We start from the raw sequence: 26,149 nt of genomic DNA, 5'->3' as shown, positions 1-26,149 counted from the left end.
TATATTAAGGTCTATGTTTTTCACGAACACATTAATAACAAACATTTATTGATTATTCAATAAATATTATTACCTACATAAGATACATTTCATCAGTATAGAAAATTATTGTTCAAAAACAAAAACATGTATCTAATCTGTATTCTATGGTTAGTATCATTTATTACTTTCATGATTTACGACTTATAATTTATTAATATTACCGTGACTATTGTCTACTGACGACATAAAATAATAAAATAAATACTAAATAGTGCAAGGTGCCCAGGTATAACGTATAAATACACGTAATTGTCCTACTACTCCTACTTGAGTTTTGAATTTGAAATAGTGCTTAAAAAATTATTTAATATAAAATATATTATAGAAAGTTTGAAGAGTTTGAACATAACCTAAAATCGAATAACTTCTAATTTTAATTTTATCATTGAAAACGGTGAACCTGACGGACGGCAGTTATTGAACAGTGACAGACTCATAGAAATGGGTAGCTGAGTGAGTGCCATTTAGTTTAGTGACAACATGAGTATTTGACACGGATGATTGACATAATTCCACGATTCCATAAATAGCATCAATCAATAAGACATAATACTCGTATAGATTTAAAGGAGCACACAACACAAAAAATAAGTTTTTTTTATTTGAAAGAATGTTCAATTCTAAGGATAATGGTATAGGTTTTACGTTTCTACTCACATTATTCAATAAGACGCTGCTGTACCCGGTCGCCAAAATTGTAGGATATTAATAATTAATTAACCAATAAAAAAATTTAAAAATCCCATTATTTTTTTATTATTAATTATTACCCAGGTGGCCAATTCCATTAAAAATTTAAATATGAATTTATTAAACAAAACATTATAAAAAACATTATTGGAACTCGTCTCTTTAAGATTTTGATTGATCTGTCAAGTTCCAACTACCAAGCTTATTTAAAAACGAATGAAAAAATAAATTATAGTTACCTGTAAAGTACTAAAATATTATCCGAAGTGTCCATATAAAAGTAGTATACATATATAGAATATTTTCTTAATGATAATATTTTAACTTAAATAAACATTTTTCTTGTACTATTTGATGTAAGGGCTCTATAGAACCAACTACATTAATGATAAAGACACCAGACTCCCATGGTTTTTTAATTATAAAATTTAATATAAAAATGATTGTAAACAAAGAAGGTTACATAATGTCATGAGAATATGATAATTTTATATTAAAATTACATTTAAATATGTCAGATTATTGTGATGCATTTATAGGTATAAAAATAAATCATGTATATTTTTGTATAAATCCAATATGTATGTATTTATATATTCACCACAAACATTTATAATGTAAAAATGATATAGATACAAATATTTCTTTTGAATATTTTTCATCTACCACTGGTTTTTTAATTCCATCTATTAGTGGATTCACTATTTGGTCATCTACCAAATCAAATGAAAGCAAGAAATCCATAGAACTCAATGCTGCTCATTCATAACATCTTTTAAACAATTAATTATTATAAGCATAAAATAATCATTGACATAAAACATACTTATCTTTTTAGAAAAATATGGAAATTAATTCATGGATTTTGATTTGCAATGTATGTTTGTAGTAATAATTTTATACACGTTTTTGTTCTTCAGTTTAAATGATTTTTAAATGCAAAAGATGTAAATTATGTAATGATAAATACAAATAAATTATTATCTTAGTGTATAAATATTTAAAATATTTAATATATTATTAGTATATTTAATTACAAAAAAAAAAAAAATCACAAATATTTTAAACCTGTACAGTAAGTTAAGTTGGTCATCATAAAATACATTTTATTTTTTCTGAAATGTTTACAACAAGGAAAAACTTATTCATTTATAGAATACTATATTATAATAGTTATTCTTAATAACATTGAATGATATTTTTGTTGTTAATCAGAACATTCAGAGCCCAGGTTTTTAAATTATAGAATAATAATTATATTATTATGAATTATAATTGATAATACATTTCAAATTTATAAGAATAAAATTTTGCTTTGTTTTATTAAGTTATGTACAATGTATAAGAATAAATAATTCGAATATTTAAAAAAAAAATTAATTTCTACAACAATAGCTTTAAGTTTAAAGTTATAAATGTAACATTTAATAAAATTTTTTTTCATAATTCTATTATATTCAAATAAAATTGGCAAAGACCCATAAATATCATTATTTTTAGTTCACTATGATTGTGCAGTAGCTAAAATGTGTTTAAGTAAAGCTGCTCTTCTATCAGTATTTTGAAATAGAGCTTTCAGTAAACATTTTATTTGATCAACTTTTAATTCATTAGCTAATGGACCTTTTCCATCTGCCCAACGGTTCTCAATATCTTTCATGCTGGAACTCAATATATATACTAATTCATTTAACTGCCACCATTTAGGAACGTATCTATGAACTTCTTTGGGTTCCTAAAATCATACAATATATATAATATAATTATATATTATTATACTTGAAAGAACTACTTGAAATACCGGAAATAAGGTTGGAATATCTTTGACGATTTTGTTGAAAATAGATGAGTATTGTTCAGCTGAGGTAGCAGATATATCTTCTAATGTGAATAGCTTATTAACAAGACACTCAAATAAACCGTTACACGAATAACCTAAAAGTTATATTAAGTTATTAAGAGTTCTAATTTATTTTAGTCCAGTTAAATATAATTTTATGTATTTACCTATAAATTTACAATATACAGTTGATGGTAAAATATCTCTCCACAAACCACTTAAAATTGATAAAAGATCATAACATTGTGACATACTTTTTTCAACAGAATAGCCTAAATTTGAGTTTACAGCCATCGAAATTATGTCTAAAAAAAAAAAAATAATGATGTATTAGCTTAACTCACATATATATATTATACATTATTATAAATTACAAAAATATATAAAAGAATGTGATTATGGAACAATGATAATTAAACAACAACCCAAAATATAATATAATATTTTTTAATGATAATTCTTACCAGATTGATTAACAATTTTTTCAATTTGTGTAATTTGCTGTTTACATTGAGAATGGAGTATTTCACTAGCTAAATTTTTTAATTTTTCAAGTAAATGCACAATAAGTAAGTTTTTATAGGTTGGACTTAATTCAGCTAATTTCCGAGTGAAATACATAATGTTATTGTAAAGAACAGCTGTAAGTATACATATAAAATAAAAAAAATACAAAATTAAATTATCATTGAATTGTATAATAATTAATAAAAAAAAATAGACATACCAGATTGCTGGGGATGAAATTCTAGCACTTTGCAATGCTGAAGCGGTATTACATCACAATACATAATTGTTATATTGTTTAAAATATCATGATATCTCCAAGTACTATTTTCTGGTATGCTAGACATTTCTGAGGCTACGGTATCAATAAGATCAAGAAATTCCAATAATGATTTACTGAAAAAAACAATTATTTATATGATAAAATTAAATTCATAATAATATATTATATAATAATCTCAAATGTGCTAAATTAAAACTTAAGAAAATAAATAAAAATTAATAACAAATAATTGAAACTCAATAAAATACAATAGCAACCAGTGGCATAGCCAACAGGTAGGCCTGGTAGGCCCGGGCATACACACTTTTCTTCAATAATGAACGTTTTTATTTAATAAAAATATTCATTGATAATCCTTATTCCATCAAAATATCGGGCATACCCAAGAAAAATTGTCTAGCTACGCCACTGATAGTAATATAACTATTTTTAATAAATATAAGTTTAACAAGATAGTATTAGATACTAAATAGACACTAAATAGTAGTCAGCATAAAGATTATATAGTAGTTAGTATCAAATAGTTAAAATAATTTACCTCACTTTGCTTTGTGGATAAGCAAAAATTTTTTGACAAAACCCGTTATCATCTACAACGTCTTCATCGGGAGACCATCTGTTTTCCTACAAGATAAAAAATTTAAATATTCCATTTATAATTATTAATTTACTTTATTCCACATAGGTTATATTAAAAGAAAATCTTACATTGTTCACTTCAACTAAATCGTGTAAATCTTTCTTTATGATAGTTCTTGCTCTATCATAGTATAATTGACTAATTTTTGTGAAAAATAAATTATCAATATTTTCAACATATTTTATCAATTCATCATTTGATTCTTCAAAAAATCCTGAAAAATTAACATTATATAATGGTATTTTTATTTAATGATATAAAATAATATATATTATATTATTACCTAATTCACTTAAATATTTGTTGAATTCAAGAACTTCATTCAGATCTTCTCTAAAATTATTAAGATTGTGATATTTCACTGGTATGGCATTAAATATTACTATGTCTTTAAAATGTTTACAAAATTGCTGACTTGCATAGGATCCTAAATAAGACATAATTTGTATTTCATTAATGTCTGCAGGAAGAGTGGAACTTAAAAATTCAAATACATTCTTGAGTTTCTTTATTATTGCTGACAGAAATTCATCTTCATTATTGGAAACTTTAAGAGTCATAGTTGAGACATTCACAAATTTTACCACATCAACTTGTAAGTTTTGAATAATAATTGGTTTTACAATTAAATTTATTAGCTTATCTGCAAATTGTTTGACTTCAATATTAAGACTGTCAAAATGTTGCAATGCTAATATAGTATCACAAATATCCTCCTGACTACCAGATATTTTTAAAATCACCCTCCAAGAGTCTTGGCTATCCGAATCATTCTCCGACCATTCTATTTTTTTTCTCCAGGCTGCTATACAATTTGAGTGTAAGACATCTGTTAGTCTTTGGTGCTCTCGCATTAACGGTTTGTACACGTCTAATTTCGTTAAATGTTCATTGTTTAATAAAATGTCTTGAGCAGTTTGCAAATTTTTTATCCTATCAGCTAATGACAGTTTAGTTTGACTGTCACTTGTTAGATTCATGCTTGCTTCCAAGACTTGTTCTATAATAATCAAGCTGTTTTTATTTTCTTCCAAAGTAGATTTGAACATTTTCAAATCAGACATTGCATCAACGACTTCTCGCTTAGTCTAGAAAATTTTTAAAAAATATTTTGTTATTTTTTATACATTAGTATGGAAAAATTATTTAACATAAAAATTGACAAAAATAGAGAGAACACTTTACAAGTACCAAAGTGATTAAGCCTGATATATACCAAAAGTCCATGGCCAAAGCTAGATAAAGTAGATATAGAAAGCAAAATAATAAGTATTTTTCTAGTTGACCTGATTGTCGATGCGAGATATTAAGTTGTTAATTTGATTCGAATATGACTGTGCTGTATCTAATAACGATGCAGCGTCCCTAGATACCACTGCAAACTTCATGTAACGCTGTTCCATCGCTTCTTTGATGTCGTATTCAAGGTTTGTGATTTTGTGTTTAAGTTCCGATACATTTTTGTCCAAGTCCGTCATTTCTACCTCGCCTTTAGTATTCAGTAGCAACAACGAAAAATGAAAACAAACACAACGATGGCAATGATTAATATAAAAAAAAAAAATAAAACAAAAAACGAAAGAAATTTTTAAAACGATTTTGTGTGTACAAAAATATGAAACCTAAAAAAACCTCACACGACGTACCTGCGGAGGCCAACACGGCAGCCAGAAAGCTCATATTTAGGATTTTCCCCGCTGATGTTTATAAAAACATGAAAAATGTCAATTTATATCGTCAGTTGAATCTTGAGTCGAATACTGAAACACACAACATACAATATACTGCAATCATACACTAACACATACGCGTGTCTTGATAACGTCAACGTATTTCGCGGCGTTTTAAAAATACAATAACATTGTCTGAATAGTCTTAGATAACTGTTATCAGTCATGGTTTCACCCACAAGATCAGTAATAGAACCACAAATACAGATGGTTACTTGAAAGTATCAAAATGCTACCGCCAAGATATGGCTTAAACTTTAAATTACACATAGATAATAAAAAATGGATAGGCCATTGCTAAATTAACCAAATAGAAGGAAGTGTGCCGGTATGGAGAAGAGAGAAAGACAGATATTTTTCGAGTAAGTACCTATATAATATTGTAAGCCTTGCCTTACTATAATAATATGTTCTGTACACTATACTGCATGTATGATGTATATAATATACTTTTGTACAGAACACGTATCTATAAAAACCTTCTAAAATTACAATGTGTCACTACTGGTACTTACATATTATCTGTAGACTTGTGAGTAATCACTTTATAGTTCAGCAATTTCTTTAGACCGTATCAATACGTTTTCCCGAAGCGTCTTGACTCCACATCTATTGTCAACATTTCCCTGCAAGGAAATCGTACCTCAATGTTTATGTACACAGCTGCTGACGGAATTACTATGATATTAAAATGCGTAATATTATATATTTATATAGTTATAAATAGGGTTCGGATTCAAAAGCATAATGAGCAACTAAAAATTCACACGATTTTTTTAAAAAAGCAAAAAAGAAGCATATTTATTAAAAAAAAAAAAAAAACATTAATTATTAAAAATGAATTAAAAAATTTAAAGTATTAATTTAAATTAAAAAAAGAGAAATAAAAAGTGGGTAAGTGGGCATCACTCTGCTGTACATTAGATGCCGTGTGCCCGTGTGAATCACTATTATATATTATAGGAGTGTTAAATTATTTAAATTTGAATCCAGTGATAGGTATCATTGTATTCGAAAAACGATTCTGAACGAAGATGATTTGTCAGCCTAGGATATAATTTCCAATGGTTGGTGAACAAGGTGGTTTATGTTTTAATGGCTTGAATACACCAAAATTTAAGTTCTTTTATAATTATTATGTAAACTAAACTTATGGAAAATCTTGTATTAAATGTTCAACTCTTAGCTACTAATAAAAAAATTTTATGAATAATGAATTATACCTACAAAATAATTTGCAAATATTCATGATTTTGACGAATTTTTGTCAATATTTAAACTTCAAATGCTAATAATAAAAAATTGTGGCTATGTATTCTTATAATATTTTAATCACTATAAAAATAATTTATGAGGAACTTTGTATTAAATTTTCAAGTATTTTGACAGAAATAAAACAAAAAAAAACACACATCATTGTAAAATCAATACATTCATATCTTTGTTCAGAAGCTAAAAGAATTAACTAACATGTATTTCACTAGATTTTTAGTTTCTATCCTTACATTACCTGGAAATCCTAACCGCAGACTAAAAAGGAAGTGGTGTCGCGACTTATTACAAAACTTTAATGTCTAACGTCTGTCAAAAAAAAAAAAAATATATATAAATTATGTAATTGTATAAAAATTAATTAAAACAATTAATCAATTAGTCAAGAGTCACTAATGGGTGGCTGCTTAAATCACGCCTGTCACGTATCATGTACTATTATCATATAAGCTTATTGTGCAAATTGTACAGATTGTTTATTTCAAATAAAAATTAAAAAAAAAAAAAAAAGATTTTTAGTAGTGAAACTGACTCTACGTATTGTTCAACAGAATATTTAACATTTAAGTATTTAACATAGGAAAACGAACTGTTTATATCCACTGAAGTGATCGGTGCATACTTCATACAAGAGGTGTCTTTCAAATTACAACCCTAAATCTTAAATTTTGAAATGGTCAAAGTCGATGTCATAGACATACTGACCGTATATGTACTGTACTACTGCAGGCTATAATATACGTAGATCGGTAATCTATACATTTAATACAATTAATAAACAAGCCGATAACGAAAACAATAATAATCTAATACCTGCATTCTGGGTTTTTACATTTTTTATTAATTATTTTTTTTTTATAACAATAGCATAATAATAATAAATATATAAGAAATTCACAGCTGGAATAATTGAAAAAAAACATTTACCTATACATAAGAAAAAGCAAAAATAAATTGGTTTATTTGAAAACAGAATGGGGTGAACGAATTTGTGTATAAAAATTAGATTTCTAAATCATGTATAAAAAAAGAAGCATATTATGCTTTAAAATCCGAGCCCTAGTTATAAGTAGTTATATTAAATATGACATTGGTACTTTCAATTATTTATATATATATCTTAGCCGGTCGCCGGTGATTATAAAGTACATTGACTTCAACTTCTATTAAATGTAAACGGTTCTCGAAATTCGGTTAAATCTATGATGACATATAAAATTATCATCTCCCTTACATTGAAAATGCCTAGGCATAGATACCACTGTAGGAAAAACCTAAAAGAAAATAATAATAAGTATAACAGAAGGGATTATTGTAGGTGATTGTCTATTTATATATTATAAGACTATAGTATTTTACATGGGCAGTGCTAGAGATAAGTCACTTTTTTGATATTGAACCGCTTTTAGTTACTTATTTAGAAAATAGGTCTCTTATGTTACTTGTTATCTAAATTTGTCTAAATTAAAATTATTTGTTGTTATTTGTTAGTATATATTTATAAATAAGTGTATTTTGTTCCGAAAAAATATTTATTCCTATGAACTTTTGTTCTATAAACCACTTGTTGAAATATTTTAATACATAAATGAATAAATAAACATAAATAAATTTGAATACATAAATGTATTCAAGAGCTACATCATATAGTCTATACAATTTTATTTGTTCACTATAGTTTATTTGTAAAACTAATTGAACTTAGTACGTGCATGATTATTTGTACTTGCTAGTTACTATACACACTTTTAATGACTTTAAAACGTTCATGACGAGGGTTTATAGCAGATAAAAAACCTATTTTATTTTTTATTGTTATAACTTTATAAGCTTATAAATTAATAATTATATTTCACTGAAACTCATTCGTACCATCCGCTTTGGTTTTACATTAATTTAAACCTACCTATCTAACAGCTAAAATGCTATCAGTTGATATAATAATATATTATATAGTTGGGTGGGCCACTAGTGGGTGTATTGTGTTTGCGCTGCGATTTTGGATTTGAAAATAACGTAAATCATTATACATTAAAAAAAAAAAAAAACAATAAATCATTTCATTTTAAAAAATTATTTTAAGCAAAGTTCAGATTAATATATTTTATAATGAAAAACCTACACCAATTTTTTAAAAAGCTTAAATTAAAAAAATAAAAAAATGGTTTTTTAGTTTAAAAAACGTAAAACATCATTCAAAGTACAAAATTATATTTTTCTCCTCTGTCCATTTACAAAATTTCAAATATAGCCATTGGATATTTATGAATTTCACGAAGAAATTAGTGTTTTACATTTAATTTTATAACTCAATGTTCGTATACGTATTTCATTATTTTATCAGATACAGATGTACTATAGTTTGAGCAATTTTGAATACTGGTCTCCTACAATTTTAATAACAATGTACTTGCGTATATTAGTTTATATTCAATCAGTAAATTATAACTTATAAATAGCTTTACTCGTAAATTATTTTTATGAGCACTTAAAATTTTTTTAAACGTTCTATAAACACCTGCGTACTAAATCGGGCGCTGCTCAGAAAATCGTTTTTCGAATGCCGTGATTTATCGCATTGCTTTAAAATGTTTAATAATAAAATATTGGCTTCGGTCGAGGTGAGTGAAGCGAGACGAGTGTCCAACATCCCAGTATATATTATATAAATATACAATAATATAAAGTATATCCTGACATCCTGTCCATATACACTTTTAAATTACATCATACTACTATATAATACTATAGTATATAGTACCTATGTATAATAAGTATAAGTATTATGCGTATATATAATGTTATAATAATATACTGATCATGAAATTCTCTCAGCAAGGTCATATCTAACATTCATCACACATAATACTTAATTCTGTACCTACTGTATGATACAGGATGATTTTTTTGAAGTTATAAACTCTGGAATAATGTTAACTGATTTTTTTCTATTATTATCGTTGTTTAAGGTTTTATTTTGTTGAACGACAGTATATATTTTTAATTTCATTTTTTTGAGAACTTCAATACTGTAGGTATGATGATTGAAATTTAAACGAATAATTATACAATTATGACTTTTATAAGTATATTTAAAGTTTACATAAGCGAATTAGTGCAATAACATTTAGTGACAACTTCTATTCCGTTCGCCCATGGGCATGGATGCATACCCATCTTATACCACTTTTCCAAACTTTAAACATAAATTACTTATCATGAACAATTATTCAGACATAATATGTATAATTATATATATATATATAATATATACATAATTTGTATGTGTGAAAATTTTCTAAAAAATATTCTGCTTCATAATGTGTAATTACAAATGTATCTAGTCATTCAAAAATAGCAGTGATATAAGACATAAGTAAATAATAACCATAAAAAATAGTAAAAAAATTGTACTGCAATGGTTTTAAATTATCTAAAAAACATATATTTCAAAAAATTTAAGACTTTTCGAGGAAATAAGTGTTTATTTTTAAAAGACTCATCCTGTATATATACATGTACATTATGTATAGGTATATAATATATATATAGTATATACAATATACATATGTCATGTATACAATAGTGGGCACAATATTATGTACAATTTTTATTATTAAATAGTTTTTAATAATAAATTTTTATGATTTGACGAATATTTATCTCATTTTTTTATATTTCATGAAATACAATTAAAGTATTTATTACGTTGTGTATAATTTATAATTTGAGTATTTAAATCGTAAATCTTGTCAATTTTTAAAATTTTTGAAATTTTTATCACTGATAAGTTTATTGTAATATGCATTTATTTATTTTATACAACGATTTATCTAATTTTGTGTTAATATTTTAATAACACCTAAACTAAAAATTATTGTAAAAATGTATTTTTGACCTGCAGTTATCATTCGGATTATATTTTTATCGGTGTACAAAAGACATTTAATTATAATTAAATTAAAACAGTTAATGCAAAACAAAAATTCATAGTAATGGTAATGGGTAGTATAATATTGTAAATCTAATGTGACGAATTGCAGTGACGATGATGTACGTGGCGAATAATTGTGACACGTCTCCGATCGTTAATTTAAATGTATTATTTATTATTATTTAAAAAAAAAATCTTTTGCGATACATAATTATATATATACCATGTACATATATTTGTTTTAATTTTACACGTCTTCGTTAATAGCCTTATGGTTTAATAATTAGTTGAAAATATATGGTCTGTGTGTTCGTCATGAGACAGTGAATACCAAAATAGTGATTATCGAACATTTTTAGGTGTATTTAATAATTTTACTAAATCTGGGCTATCCTATACAGATTACATAAATACAATAATAATTTTAATGAACATATATTAAATATACTCGTATACTAGTACATACATATTATTTATGAATATTATATAAACCAATAATAATCGATTTTATTATAAAGCAATAAAATGAAATTAGCATGCGATAGTGCAAGTTTGTTTTGAAATATAATATATATACATAATTAATTTTTTTTTTTTTTTACTTCGGGCTGCGGTATATTATTAATATTAAAGCCCTTTTCCATCAAAAATGATAAAAGGTGCGATTTGTTTTTAAACAAAACGTTATTACCAACAAATCGTTAATACTAAAACAATGTTTCTAAAATAATTAATGTGATTTTTTAAATTCATATAAATTGTATTATTTGATCTTGGTCTTGTTATAATTTCTATTGTGTTGTATTGTATTTACTATATTTACCTATGTTTTTTTTTTGTACATACCTATGTAATTATTACATTTTTACGTCGTGGTTCTCATATGATATTTGGCGGAAACAGGAATTGTATTTCTTTCGTTTTTTGCGGAAAAGGGAATCATAACTTTTTCATTATACTAGCAGAAAAGGATTATGTCCGTCATTAAGTAAGCCATTGTAATGCATGTGTTAAATTTTTATTAAATTATACATCATTATTCATTACAAATGAAAAACGATTCTGAGCTAATAAGATGGTCTGTCAGTCTATTTTACTTACAGTAATTACTAGTTAATTTTATTATGATACATAATTATGTGAGGTAAACGTAATTATTTTTTTTCCGAAACACTGTATTCATTAAATTATTATAATAGTATATATTATATTTATAATTAATATCAAATATTAATGATATTTGAATCGGTTCCGACTTACTTGCAATAGATCCGTGGAACAGTTAATGAATTTATGATATAAATAGGCAATATAGCATAAAATTAATCTTAACGTTTTGAAAAATTCATTGTATATCTACTTATAAGTATAAAACATAGATGTATCAATATTTTAAATCTCCACAAAAATAATATTTTCGAATTATAACAAAAAATTTCAAATTTCTATAAATTAAAAAAGAATTGAAATATTATATAGTATATTCTATATACCAGTGGTATAATACCACGTGTATAATGAAAATCATTAAGCGTGGATATACAATTTCGATGTAGGTTCATCAAAATTTAATTTAAAACGCTTATAAAAAATATTTGTGGAATGAAGGCTAAACTTATTTTTGACATATTATATATCTATATATGTATATAAAAAGAAGTGTACATTTTGAATACATTTTATAACTTAAGATCCACCAAACCGATTTCGAAAAAATGCTTAGGGCATATTAAAATTGATATGTAGATGGTTTCTGTGAAGTTTGTATGCTATGCGATAAGTAGTTCCGGAGTTATGGCTTCGGAGAAAATATTAAAAAGCACGATACGATTTTTTAAATACATTAATAACAACTTATGAGAAACTTTGCATTGTATGTTAACGATTTTTGACTAAGCTATTTATATTTTTTATCAACAATTTTAAAAAGAAAACATTAAAAAATAGTACATTTCTGTGTATAAATAGTTTAAAAAGAGTCAAAATATTTTGAAAATTGTACAATGTATAGAAAATTATAATTTTTGAATAACAGCAATAAATAAATAAGAAAATCGATTTTGTTGAAAACTGATTGAGGAACAATTTCGTTTTCTTTAAATTATTTTCTCAAGTATTCAGAAAATTAATGAAAATATTTATCTTTTGAACCCACAAAATACAACAATCTTAAATTTTGAAATGGTCGATATCGATGTTAAAGGCATACTGTCCGTTTAGGTACTGCAGGCTATATTATGTAGATCGATAATCTATACGTTTAATACATTTAATAAACAAGTCGATAATGAAAACAATAATAATCCAATAATATCCGCAATCTTGGGTTTTTACATTAATTATTAATTTTTTTTATTACAACACCATCATAAACATATAAAAAATTTACAGCTGGAATAATTGAAAAAAGTAATAAAAAATCAAAAAAAGCATTTACATAAAAATAGCAAAAATAAATTGGTTTATTTGGAATCAGAATGACGCGAAAAGAATTTATGTACCTATAAACATAAGATTTCTAACTCATATAAAAAAAAGAAGCACATATGATGCTTTAAAATCCGAGCCCTAGATATAACTTTAATGAGTACCTATATATTAAATAAAAATAACTGCAATGTTTATTATTTTGTTATAATTCAAATGCACTAACTAATTTATGGAGACTTAAAACTTTAACGTATTTATACGTACTTATATTATTTACCTTATGCAATGATGACATTTTCAAAATATGTATATTTATTTTAAGCCTCAAGGAATTACCCATATTTAAATTATTGGCTTATTTTAAATTATTCATAATGCTTTTCGGTAAGGTGTTATGGACTCAAAAGTTAATAACAATAATACTATAGAATTTATTAAATCCAATGTTTTTTCTTCAACAATTAAATTAACCTACTGTGATATTGTAATAATAAATAAACGACTTTAATAGCAATAATATAAAAAAAACATAATATCATGAAAATATATACTTAGTGATATAGGCTGACAGACTGACTCAGAATTGTTTTACACGTATTCAATGATAATATATCATTGAATTAAAATTTAATACAATCATCATTGTGACCCACTCGACACCCACTGTATAGTAGAACAGTACGCACTTATATTATTATCTTTTTTTAAATACATTTTAAATTATTTTAATTTTTCTAATTCTAAGTATTTATTTTTGTTTAATTTTTGTTCGCGTTTTTAGTATGATATAAAATATTTAAGGTATCTATATAGGTATATTATACCTAAAGCTATTATAAGTACAATCTTCAGTTATCTTGGCCTATAAAAATATGAAATTATCATCTATATATTTTTTGTGTGATGTGATTAAAGTTTTAACCGTTCTGCCGCAAGTAAAATAAAAGGGCAACTGTCCATCAATATCTCCTCCCCTTTTTTCACCCGACCTATTGCATCCTGGAAACTATATTACCTATTAAGTTCACCTTAATCTAGTATTTATAGCATGGTAGTAATAAATAGACATTGGTATCTATATTTTATTCCGATGTATAATTATTCATTAAGATAATATACAATAATTAAACTTTCAAATCACAATCTAAAAATAAAAACTGGTTTAGACGTTATATTCAAAAACCTTAAATGTAAAGTTAATTGTATAGGTACGCCGGCGTAATAACGTTTTCATATTGACGAAAACAAATATCTATACTACGGTAAGATCCTTCACCTACAAATATATTCCTACAATAGGTATATACTACATACCATTAACTGCAGTATTTTTCCTTCCTAATTTCAGGAATCTTAGTATATTTTATAATATTATCCTATACAGACTGTATATCTACAATTTATATTCGGTAATTATCTATGTCGAACACGGTCGATCTATATCCTACTTCTATATAGAAACTAACTAGAGGTATTTTTATTATTTTATCACGACGAATTAACCTTTCTTCCCCTTTCTCTTTCCCTCGGCACCGTTTTCTAAGTGTGCGTGGCGTTTGTGTACAAGAACCGTGTATATAATTATAATCGTTTATATTAATTTTATTCGTTAACGACAGTATAAGTAGGTATACTTACATCCTTATAATATAAAATATGCAAACATTAAATAACACGCGTATTTTAGTGTGTCTAAATTCGACAACGAAATTATAATAATTTAAAGTAAATTTTTTAGATTTTTTTTTTGTCGTTTCGTTCATATACTGTTGTACTGCTGTGGGGATGAAATACGTTTATACGAGAGACGAATATTGATAACACAATGCAAACCTAATCTAATAATTTACATTAAGTTAAAAAAAATTACTCTTTATTTCTCAACAAAATTAGATTAATATATGACGTGTTGCACGTTAAACACTATTCTACATTTCTACCTATCAGCTGATATAAGAACGATATAAAGTTAACGAAAACTATAAATTATTTTAAATTGGTTAAAATGAAAAAGTGTATGATATAACAATATATTATATAGATATGTATGTACTACATACAGGTATAAAATATTTTTTAGTAAGCATAACCATAAATGATATATTTTTCCTTCGATTAGGATAAATAATGTTTATATTAAACCAATAACGTATAATAATGTAATGATTACAAATTTAAACCTTACATATTATATAATTATATTATAATAATAATTAATATATTATGTCCTATAATAAATTAGTTATACTTAAAATCTGCAAAGAATAATGGAAATTGTATTAAACACGACATATTATCCTGTATATACAATATTCTGTCCGTGATATGTATAAAAATATAATAATATTTTAATATATTTGTTATATTTTATTCTGTTCAGTTGACGTAAATTATGAATAGATTAAATAACAATTAATTGTAATATGTTATTTCAGTACTTGATTACATATTTTAGTATTTACCAACCAAGTTTATTTCGTATAGTACTATAGTATAATTGATAAGTGATAACCTAAAAATAATATGAAAAACTGCCAATATTAATATATGGATTTTTACCTTATACTTACTGATATTGAGATACGTCCAGTCTCATTGCAAATAATTGAACTCAATTATAAAAACGCTTAGTGTTAAACTTAACTATTACGGCTACAACAAACTACAAAACCAATGTTTTTTCTTACTATAACATTATGTTTTTGACGAGCATGCTGGAGATTTAACAAGGCGTTCGCGAAACGCAACACAACAATCATCTGCTAATGTATCGATATTATATCGATCAAGGTATACGATGAGTCTTAATACTCGTATAAAGAATAACAGTTATACATAAAATAATCTTTAAAACACTTTTATTTCATGTTTTTATGTACAAAAATAAATAAATACGGAGAAGATTAATATTATAAAAATAGAAAAAACATAGTTCCTGAGACTATACATTATTAGAATTGGAAACAAAAACTTTATTTTATAGAAGTCCAGAGTTAAGTCAGTCTTTTAAGCCTACGTATTAATACACGTGATTTTTTTTTTTTTTTGTTTCATAGTGTTCTAATGTTTGTTGTTAATCATTTTGATGAATACAATATAAGTTCAATTCCATTATATATAAAAAAAAAAAAATAATAATGATAGTATAATAATAAAAATAATAATATTTATCGTTCATAAATAACATAAGACTGAAATTAATATATTGTTAATGTTTAAATAATTAACAATAAGCAACATTATTTTAATTAAAATCCAATGTGATTTAAGAAAGATTTAAAAATATTTTTCAAGCTTGGAACGTATTCATAATAATAATAAAAATAAATAAATAAATACACAAACCCTATTCCACGGGGACTATGATCAGCTAACTAATACAGATGTCCATATTCCCAATGAAACTAATGTGAACCCAGATGATAATAATAAAAAAAAAGCGAGGAGGAAACGAAAATCTTAAAAACAGACAAATTTAACAATAAAACTATTTTGAGATTTTAAATAGTCAAAAAATAATAATGATAATAATAATATTCTGTTGTGAATATCATCATTCATCGTCCTCCTCGAGTCTTATATGAGGAAATTGAACAGAATTTATTGTCTTCATACAAAATCTTGATTCCAGCGAACTGTTGTTTGAGGCCAGTACAGATGCCTAATTGTGCCGTGGTAAAAGGTGCTGACTTTTAGGGCCATGATCTTGGAATTCGTGTTTTTTCGTAAACCTATAAGCATAAATAAAAAGATATTCATTAGTTATTTTGTAACAAAATACTTATATATAGGTGAACCACTTGATTTGTTCCGTGTACACAACTATTTTATTACCATAATAAATTATTATCTCACTATATACTCGTTATTAATTTTTGTTTTGGTACTTGAAGTTTTATAACGAAATTATTAATAATAAATATCTCGTATTATTTCGTATTTTTAAATATTATTACGATTAAATGTAGAAACGTGAATTATTTTTTTTTTATAATCATCAGAAGGTATTCAAATTTCTAATATTTATATACTTATTCATTTTCTATTCATTTTGCAATTCATCTCGAAAGGATAAACATATTTTTATTATGGAAGATTTTTTTTTTTTTGGTGGACTCGCCTACGCCGGCCGATTATTTGTCGGCCCACAGACTTCCTGCGAATACATCTAAAACACACCTTTCAGGTCCCCACGGTTCATAGTAAATTACGGAACGTGAGATTTTATTTTTTTTTTATCATGCAATTGCGATTTTCCAGGTTAAAGAACCTTACGATTGCTGCTTTCCGGTGCGAGAATATTAACCTACTCCAGGAACCTGCGGTCAGACCCGCGACCTTCGGGATATCCTCGATGTGAAACGTGTTTCTGATGATATACTATTGCCTACTATTTAACTACATTATTTATTTATTTATTTAAATTTAAAAACTTTGAATAAACTCAAAAATTAAAAAATATGTCAAATAATAATTGTACGTTTACGTGCACGAATGTGTACTGTGTAGAAAATATTCGGTTTAAAAATATTTTAAATCAGTTTGAAAAAAAAAAAATTACGAGAAACGCGTTAACGATCAACGAGCTCGTTCTTTGTATAATAACAATAATTAAAAATAATTGTGTACACCGTCAGAGGTATGATGATAATAATAATGATAAATAAAGCTTACCTGATTTAAACATAATGTTGAATTGTGTGTGGCTGTTGGCTGTGAAGTGCATCTACACTGGTTAGTAGAGGCCAGTTGGGTCGAGTTTTGGTCCTCCTCCGCACATAATGTTAATTTTTTGCTGTGGATGCGTTCCGAAATACGAAAGTTGAGATTGAATTTTGAAAAAAATTCTCGGTTCCTTTTCGAATGCGTTATGCCCAAGACCGTTGGGTGCGATTGCGACGGATACAGGTAGATTGTCGTCGTGTGTGTAGAGCTACGGCGTCAAGCGTACTCAGTACAGTCCAGTCGGATCCAAACCCATCGTTGCTGCGGCGGCGGAGAAAATTTTCAAAAAAAAAAAAAATTCAATTTAATCGAAACACTTCGGCGACGGCGATATCTTTCGGTAATATCGTAGTATGTGCGCGAGCTGCTGGCAGAACACGGTCGCGGTATACACGGATAGTAGAAAAAAGCAAAGAGCCGCTGAAGTGTCGTCGGATGAAAAGCCGGTCGGATACTGAATGCTGTTGAGCGCGTGCACCCCGTATTTATAATGGCCCGGTTTAAAAGCCCGGGAAAAAATACACACACACACACACACACGAGAGCGCGGACTGCTGCACCGACGACGACGGAAGATGATAGTGTAATAAATGATAATACGTTCAAGTGGTGTATATATATATATATATATATGTGTGTCGATATTTATTATAATAATAATATTTGCTGCAGGGACGACACTAGAATCGCGGCCGGTCAAGGAACTAAAAAAGGAGAAGACGTCGAGAGAGAGATGAAAAACCGAACACGACCGATGACTCGAGCCGCCGCCGTGTGTGTGCTTTTCGTCGATGCGTCTGCCGCGATTTTAAAAGAAGGTGTATCTGTCGACCGACACACACACACACACACACGGGAGTGCGCACGCACAAACGCACACACACTCACACACACACACACGTACACACTCGTGCGCGCGCGCGCGCGGCGGCGGCGGCGGCGCTCCCACAGGGCTTTTTACCGGCGCGCATGCGCAATGACCAGATTTCCCTCCCCCCGACCGTCAGACCTATACTGACGGACCGCCCGACCGAACGACCGCCCGCCCGCCAGCGTATACAGGGTGTTCCACGTGTAAATATGGTCATAACAGCAGCGACTCGTCGTATTATAATAATAATAATAATAATAATTAATAAAATATTACGTAATCGTACGACAAAAATGAACATTTTTTTTTTTTTATCGTTTTTTCAAAACGAATTCATTAAAAACACGACGCTAAACCGCCGTTCGAAATCTGCCCCGTCCGTCCCCCGAATCGTATTTTCTGCGTTTTACGACTACGAATTTTTATACGATACGCTATACTATACAAAATATCGTAATACCGAATTTGCGTTCTTATTTCATTGTATGCAAATTTCGAAATCCAATGTTTGTAGTTCGGGAAAAAAAACAAATAGTTTTGGTATCAAATATCGTTGGCTTTTTAAGACCGAGTTACTGCTGTGCCTGTACGACTCGTCGAGTGTTATTAATTTCTTATTAACTATTTTATATAACAACTCGAACGAATTCAACACGTCATGTTTACTTATATTTTAATGTATAATATAAATAATTTTATAACCACGTTTTCAGTGTGGTTGTAATCGCGATATACCGCGGTTCGAATTTATCAATATCGCGCGGTATAAACTTTTTAAAGTATTTAAAATAACATTTGCGACGATTCAAAAAAGACAACACGGCGTGATAACATTTTACAGTTTATAATAATATGACGATGATTATTATAATGTTTTTTTTTTTTTTTTTTTTTAATCGTATATTCGACTTCACAACTTGCAGACTAGGTGCGGTGGCCATTGTCGGCGGCGGCTTATATCGACGTATGATCGTCGTCGTTTTATAGTATATTGGCAATTATTTTTCGTAGTCATTTCGATTTGCGTACGTACATAATACGTATGTATAATACGATGTATAACCTACCCATACTATGTGTGTGCTCGTATATATAATAATATTATCCCGATCGGCGGCGATCGCATGTTTTGTCGGCGACGAACGATATTTTCATCGACGGCTCTCACACATTATTAAAAATTACATAATCATAAGGAAACATAAATATTTCGGCATCGAACACAAAATCAGTGTAATACCATACGAACGGCTGTTATAGCAATAGCATATACTGTGCATGGCCTACACTCGATGACCATATAGGTATACGACGATCAGTATACATAATTATTACATCGACACACCCTGTATATAATGTAATATATACCTGTATACTATTACTATATAATGCACTACTACTACTACTACTATTATTATTATTATTATTATTATTATTATTATTATTATATAGGTACCGCGGGAACACACGCACTGTGTACGCCGGCTGTGCGGCTTAGCAATGGACTCTCTGGTCGGGTCTAGGACGGCGGGCGGGTGTCGGGGGGGTAACATAATCGAGTCAGCTGTTCGTCAGCAAAGTCGTTAACCTACGTCAACGCGGAACACTGCAACTGACCCCTTCCGTCGTCATCGTAGTCGTCGGCGGCTCTGTACACTCGCGGCACGGGATTTGCGCCGCCGCCGCCTCCGATTCACGCTCCCCGAACGACGTGCTGCACGCCGATACCTGTTAAAATGTATATTAATATTATAATGTTATATTTATACATATTATTATAATATTATGTATGCTCACTGCTACACCATAGTACTACACGTTCGTGTTCTTTTTTTTGTCTCGTACACGTTTTCGTAGACAAACACTGCAACCGGTTACCGGGTATCCGGACATAATAATATAGTCTCGCGCACCGCCGCCGTGACTTGGGTACAACCCCGCGAATGCGGGCGGACGACGGTTTATTGAATCGCTAAGCTTTTTGCGAGCGCGTCGTCTAAGTTTTTGATAGTCGCAGGTATATATCTGCAGCGTATTGAGTTTATTCTTCGAGTATATCGTTTTATTACGACTATTATAGATTTCCTGTTGGCTGTCGGTCATTTATCAAACTATGGTAATAATTTATTTGAAAAGTTAAAATATAGTAAATATTGATTCAATGTCAGATTTAATATAGGTACACGTATCGACGCATTCGTTTTTTAATTTTTACTTTTTTAACGGGCCAAAGAATGCGATTGACAAAAAATTAGTACGCATACACCCCTTGTGCCTCAGAAAATGACGCATCTGCTTTCACTTACAGTCGGACACCCTCGCGGATCCTGGAAGTGGTTGTGCAATAGCCGGATCTGCGTCCGGTAACTCCCTGGCGGACGATGACTCCGCGCCTCGAGAATCGGGTTACTTGTGCAATGTTTTTTATTATTATAATTATTTTTCCTCTCCCACGCGTTGTTCGCGGTAGACCGTGATAAATACTAAACGTTTTTTTCCTTCTGCTACTTATAAGTTACAAATAAACTTGTTTTGGTAAGTAAATATTACAAGTTGATGATTTACTTTACACCATGACGCTTCGACGGGGTCACATATTATTTAGTTATAATATAATAATATGATCCAATAATAAACAGTCGTGCCGACGACGTGTCGAAAGGCGATCGCCCCGAATTTCTAAACGAGTCAATACTACGACATTGAGAAATGAGACCGAAAAATTGCACAACTTAGGACACACGCGAATACATAATGACTAATTTTTATTTTTATCCATGACGATTATTAAGTATTTGTACATAATATGTATTCTTATGATCTTATGTATTATATATAAATATATATTTTTATAAATGCATACACGAAAATAATGTATGTTACAGATATATAAATACGGCTCAGAAAAAAATATTTTTTAAATTTGATTAGTTCCGACCAATATTATTTTCTAATAAAATATAGACTACTAGTCCCTCCTTCAAGTCTTAACTATGTTATCGACGTTATCGTTATAATAGTATTTTAATATATAATATTATGATGTTGCCGATGTAGGTATATACTATATACAACATAATATACTTTATAAAATCGAACACGCGATGCGATCATATTTCGTCATAATGTTACTTATTTTAGGTACAGTAAGTAGTAGGTACACACAAAAATCTGAAAAATCAACCCAATACCTCGCATAATATTATATATTGAATTAGCTGATTAAATCATTTACCCGCTTATCAAATTATATGACACTACAATATATTATGGACTGTTTTATTAAAATTTTTATTTTTATAAAAATCTAGATGTTACAAAATATGATTGGGCGAATTAATCATGACAAAAATGTAAGTTGTCAGTGTAAGTCCAGAATGATCTAGGCGATGTGGACTTGTGGTTATTCGTTTGTGTGTTAAGATAGATATAATATATACTCACAAATTTGAGTAATACGACTTAATGAATTATATTTTAACGAGTTAAACGATTTAATAAAGTTATGAAATTATTGTTACTGTTCATAATTAAATTACCTATATTATTGTTTAAAACCTTACTATTAAATGCTAAACGTGTTAACCAGTTATTCACTCTATACATAAAATATTGGTAGGTATATTACAAATAACTGAATAAATATAATAAAGATATGATTTAAAACTTTAACCGGAAAACATATACTTGTACGATAACAATATAAAATAAATAATAATATTAATAAAAAATATATAGTTAGCTGCGATTAACGGTGTTTAACTTGATTAAATTAAATGTCTTTCCAGCAATTGTAATATATTAGAAACAATTTTATTAATATTTATCTGAAATGCATTTACCAACATTAAATTTTTACTAATTATTTTATCTTCATATTCAACTGTGGTATGTAAATTACAAAACATATGTGTTGTTATTAAACAAAGTTGGTTTTTTGAATTTAAATTTAACCAAAGAGAAAATAATTATTAATAATATTTCAAACTATTATAGTTTTCTTTGCTAATGTTTTACTAATGACGTATGTAATGTAACTAATTGAATATGTAACTGGTAATTCAATTGTCCTACAAACCAATCGACTAATTGATGGTTTGTATAGGGATATAGTGATCAATAACGACTTAGTATTTACTTTTAACTAGATTTTAACAACTACTGTAACTTTATCGATTCTAGACCCTTTTATTCTATGCATTTCTGTTTTATTCTGAGTTACTATTATGTATATAATATTAAGTCTAAAGTAAGTTCACTGTGACTAAGTCTGTTTCTTTAATTTTTGTTACGCACTGTCTACATAATATAATAAAATAAATACCTACTGAAAACCTATAACCACTGTAGGTCTTGTACCGTCGTTCGATTATCGAATGTGAATATAAATATAAAATTTTCTAAGTATATAACAATACAATTTGGATACTCGAACACCAAATTTTATAAAAATTTAACTACCTATGTTTCTATGTATACAATAAAAATAAATAATAATCTGCATACTACTAAGTAAAAAAAAGGGTAACAAATTAGTAAGATGGCCTGCTTAAAAAGTGTAAATGAATAAATTAAGTATATATTTGAATAATTTTCTATAATATTAATTACCTATTTAATTTATGCAGATTTTCTATATTGGTATTGAAAACATTGTAAGGTATCTATAGAATGTTAATAAAATGTATTTATTATGCAATGGGTTATCGTGTTTTATAATATACCTGCAGCGTATTAAAAATTATAATTTATCTAAGTGACTTTAATATTTTGTTATAACTATTTATTATTCATTCACATAATTAATATAATAATATAATCTTGGTACAAATATGTAACAAAACATTTAAATTTTCTATAGATATTACGTATACACATACATAAAATATTAATTATATATCCGTAATAGCGAACACAGGAATGCAGCTGCTACGCTAAGAAGAAAGCATGAAAAAGGAAGTTAGAAAATTGGAAGGTTAAGTAAAAGGGATAAATTAATAGTAATATATTTGGAGATAAAATAAGACCAAAAAAAAAAAAAAAACAATGAAAAAAAATTAACTATTCATTTTTTAGTACTATTGATCGAATAATATCACGCAAATATTACACACAAATGATCAAATTAAATTTCTCGTAAACTCATTAGGTTTTCGCAGTTATTATTTAAAATAATTCAATAATAATTCATTTCTGATTGATGTAAGTATATAAAAAAAAAAATGGACAAACTGGATTAAGGAGTACTTGTATATAGTTATCGAATTATTATTATTCAAGTTTGTAATGTAATTATTATACGTGTATATATCATCTTTATCATTTTTGTGTATAATTTATAATAGTGTAATAATATAATTTTTTAAACATTATACTTATAAAAATATAATACAATTAGGTACATATATTTATGTAAATATATACATATTTTGTATGGGACAGCACTTAAACAGTGATTCAGTTAAATCACACATATTTAACGTAATCGAATTTTTTTTAATGTTATCGACGCATATAACTACTTTACATCATATTATGTAGGTATATATTATAATAAGTATATAATAATATAACTGTTTATGATAGGTAAAATAATATACGCACCGTCACCCCAAAAGTGTTTGATAATTGATATTTATTTTGAATAGGTCAATAACACAATATTATATGGTTACCTACATTAGGTATAAGACATGCATTATATGACTAATATGTACCTATTACTGTTGAAATATATATTATATTGTGACCTGCAATATGATGTATTATAGTGGGCATTAAATACAAGGTGATCCATCAAAGTGTTTGCACTCGTTATTTCGAAATTTTAATTTTACATAATTCAATATCATCCGCGATCGTAACTAAAACGTGAAAATTTAAAGTCTTGTATTTTGTAATTATATGAAAAGAAGGATATGATGAATACGCTATTACTCAAATGATAAAATCATATGACAATAAAAAATTGCCAAAAATCAGAATTTTTTCAAAAATGTTGTTTTACTGCAATATGCGAATATTTTATTATACAAAATATGTTTTTTTTTAAATGAGTGTAGACTCTTAAACGGATCACCTTGTATACATTTACTTGATGGGTAATACACTAATTCCGAGAAAAATGAACATGCTATAAGTGAAAAAAAAACCTTTAGAAAAAATATATGTCATCACCACGCGAGTTGTGTTATAAATATAAATTATGCAAATGTATGTAGGAGCCAAATTAGCAATCGGTGAGCGTCAAGTATATGCAGTATGTAAAGCAAATACTACATTTATATTATATATATATATATATATATTTATATATTATAATATCGAATCTTTCACCCGCAGACGTGTAGAAGCGAAAAAAATTAAAATTTGCATAGAAATCTCAGACCTAATTATGACAATGGTTACCGACACCATTGTGCGCAAAACCTAACTATAATACACACACACACACACACACACACATACACATATACATACTATATTTATAATATGCATTGACGATGTATACCGCGAAAAACATTGTTGCGAAAATTAATTCGTTGCTCGATTTTAAACGGCACAATGCTGTTCCAATGAAATAATAATATTATTATAATATATATATCATAATATACACGTATACTTATTATATGTTTTATAGGTGTATGCTATATGACTTTTGTCGGCGTATATCTGTAAGTATAATATAATATATAAGTAGGTATACCTAAATCAAACGACGTATTGTGTGATACTAATATACTGCAATATCACGTCTGTCCCGAGCAAAAACGGACGCCGCCGAGTTTAAGCATCTTATTTTGTTCTAAGATTATTTTCCGTATTCGGATTGTGGTTTCCGAGAAATTAGGAAAGTGGCTTTTGTATAGAAAATATACATGCGTTACACAGAACTTGCGTGTTGTACGGATGTATACGGAAACGGTCCTTATAATGTAGCCGCCGTTTCGGGCACACGCGCGTCAAACCGCCATTATTCGCCAGGCCTTTGACGGACGCCGCACCACTCGTTACACATTATTAAACATCGGTTCCGGGTCCAAGCTACATCACATATTTTAATCCTCGTTTATTATTCTTATTCTTGTTATTACTTTTTTTTTTATATAATATAATACATATAAATCCAAATAATACACGATCCGATCACGTAACGGGACGTTGGTGAAATTTGGGATACCT

The 26,149-nt window shown here is 27.7% G+C and overlaps 1 protein-coding gene and 1 long non-coding RNA gene across 3 annotated transcripts; both read right to left on the bottom strand.

Moving 5' to 3' along the window:
- Positions 1–1,289: 1,289 nt before the first annotated feature.
- On the bottom strand, positions 1,290–5,829 carry LOC114123167 (centromere/kinetochore protein zw10 homolog). Of its 2 annotated transcripts, none has more exons than XM_027986058.2 (10): positions 5,649–5,829; positions 5,289–5,491; positions 4,286–5,090; positions 4,071–4,216; positions 3,901–3,986; positions 3,300–3,475; positions 3,037–3,213; positions 2,740–2,877; positions 2,525–2,667; positions 1,290–2,467 (listed from the first exon to the last, which is right to left on the bottom strand). In XM_027986058.2, exons 1-10 carry the CDS (start codon positions 5,680–5,682, stop codon positions 2,237–2,239), a joined length of 2,139 nt encoding a protein of 712 aa, XP_027841859.1. In that variant the 5' UTR covers positions 5,683–5,829; the 3' UTR covers positions 1,290–2,236. The 2 variants fall into 2 exon arrangements, with proteins under 2 accessions (XP_027841859.1, XP_027841867.1); XM_027986066.2 differs by having other exon boundaries at positions 2,534–2,667; positions 5,649–5,825.
- Positions 5,830–16,209: 10,380 nt separating this feature from the next.
- On the bottom strand, positions 16,210–18,987 carry LOC114123179 (uncharacterized). Its single transcript, XR_003592331.2, has 2 exons — positions 18,043–18,987; positions 16,210–17,099 (listed from the first exon to the last, which is right to left on the bottom strand). It is a non-coding gene; the product is annotated as an uncharacterized LOC114123179 (long non-coding RNA).
- Between the last annotated feature and the right edge of the window lie 7,162 nt (positions 18,988–26,149).

Source organism: Aphis gossypii, chromosome 3 (assembly GCF_020184175.1).
Source record: "Aphis gossypii isolate Hap1 chromosome 3, ASM2018417v2, whole genome shotgun sequence".
Classification (NCBI taxonomy): Eukaryota; Metazoa; Arthropoda; class Insecta; order Hemiptera; family Aphididae; genus Aphis; species Aphis gossypii.
This window is presented reverse-complemented; position numbering and strand designations above follow the sequence as displayed.

Excerpts from the sequence above, each read along its gene's own strand:
- LOC114123167 (XM_027986058.2), bottom strand. The coding sequence starts at position 5,682 with ATGAGCTTTCTGGCTGCCGTGTTGGCCTCCGCAG. Across the intron at positions 5,492-5,648 it reads TGCCGTGTTGGCCTCCGCAG|GCGAGGTAGAAATGACGGAC; the intron begins GTACGTCGTGTG and ends TGAATACTAAAG. Across the intron at positions 2,878-3,036 it reads AAAAATTGTTAATCAATCTG|ACATAATTTCGATGGCTGTA; the intron begins GTAAGAATTATC and ends TTTTTTTTTTAG.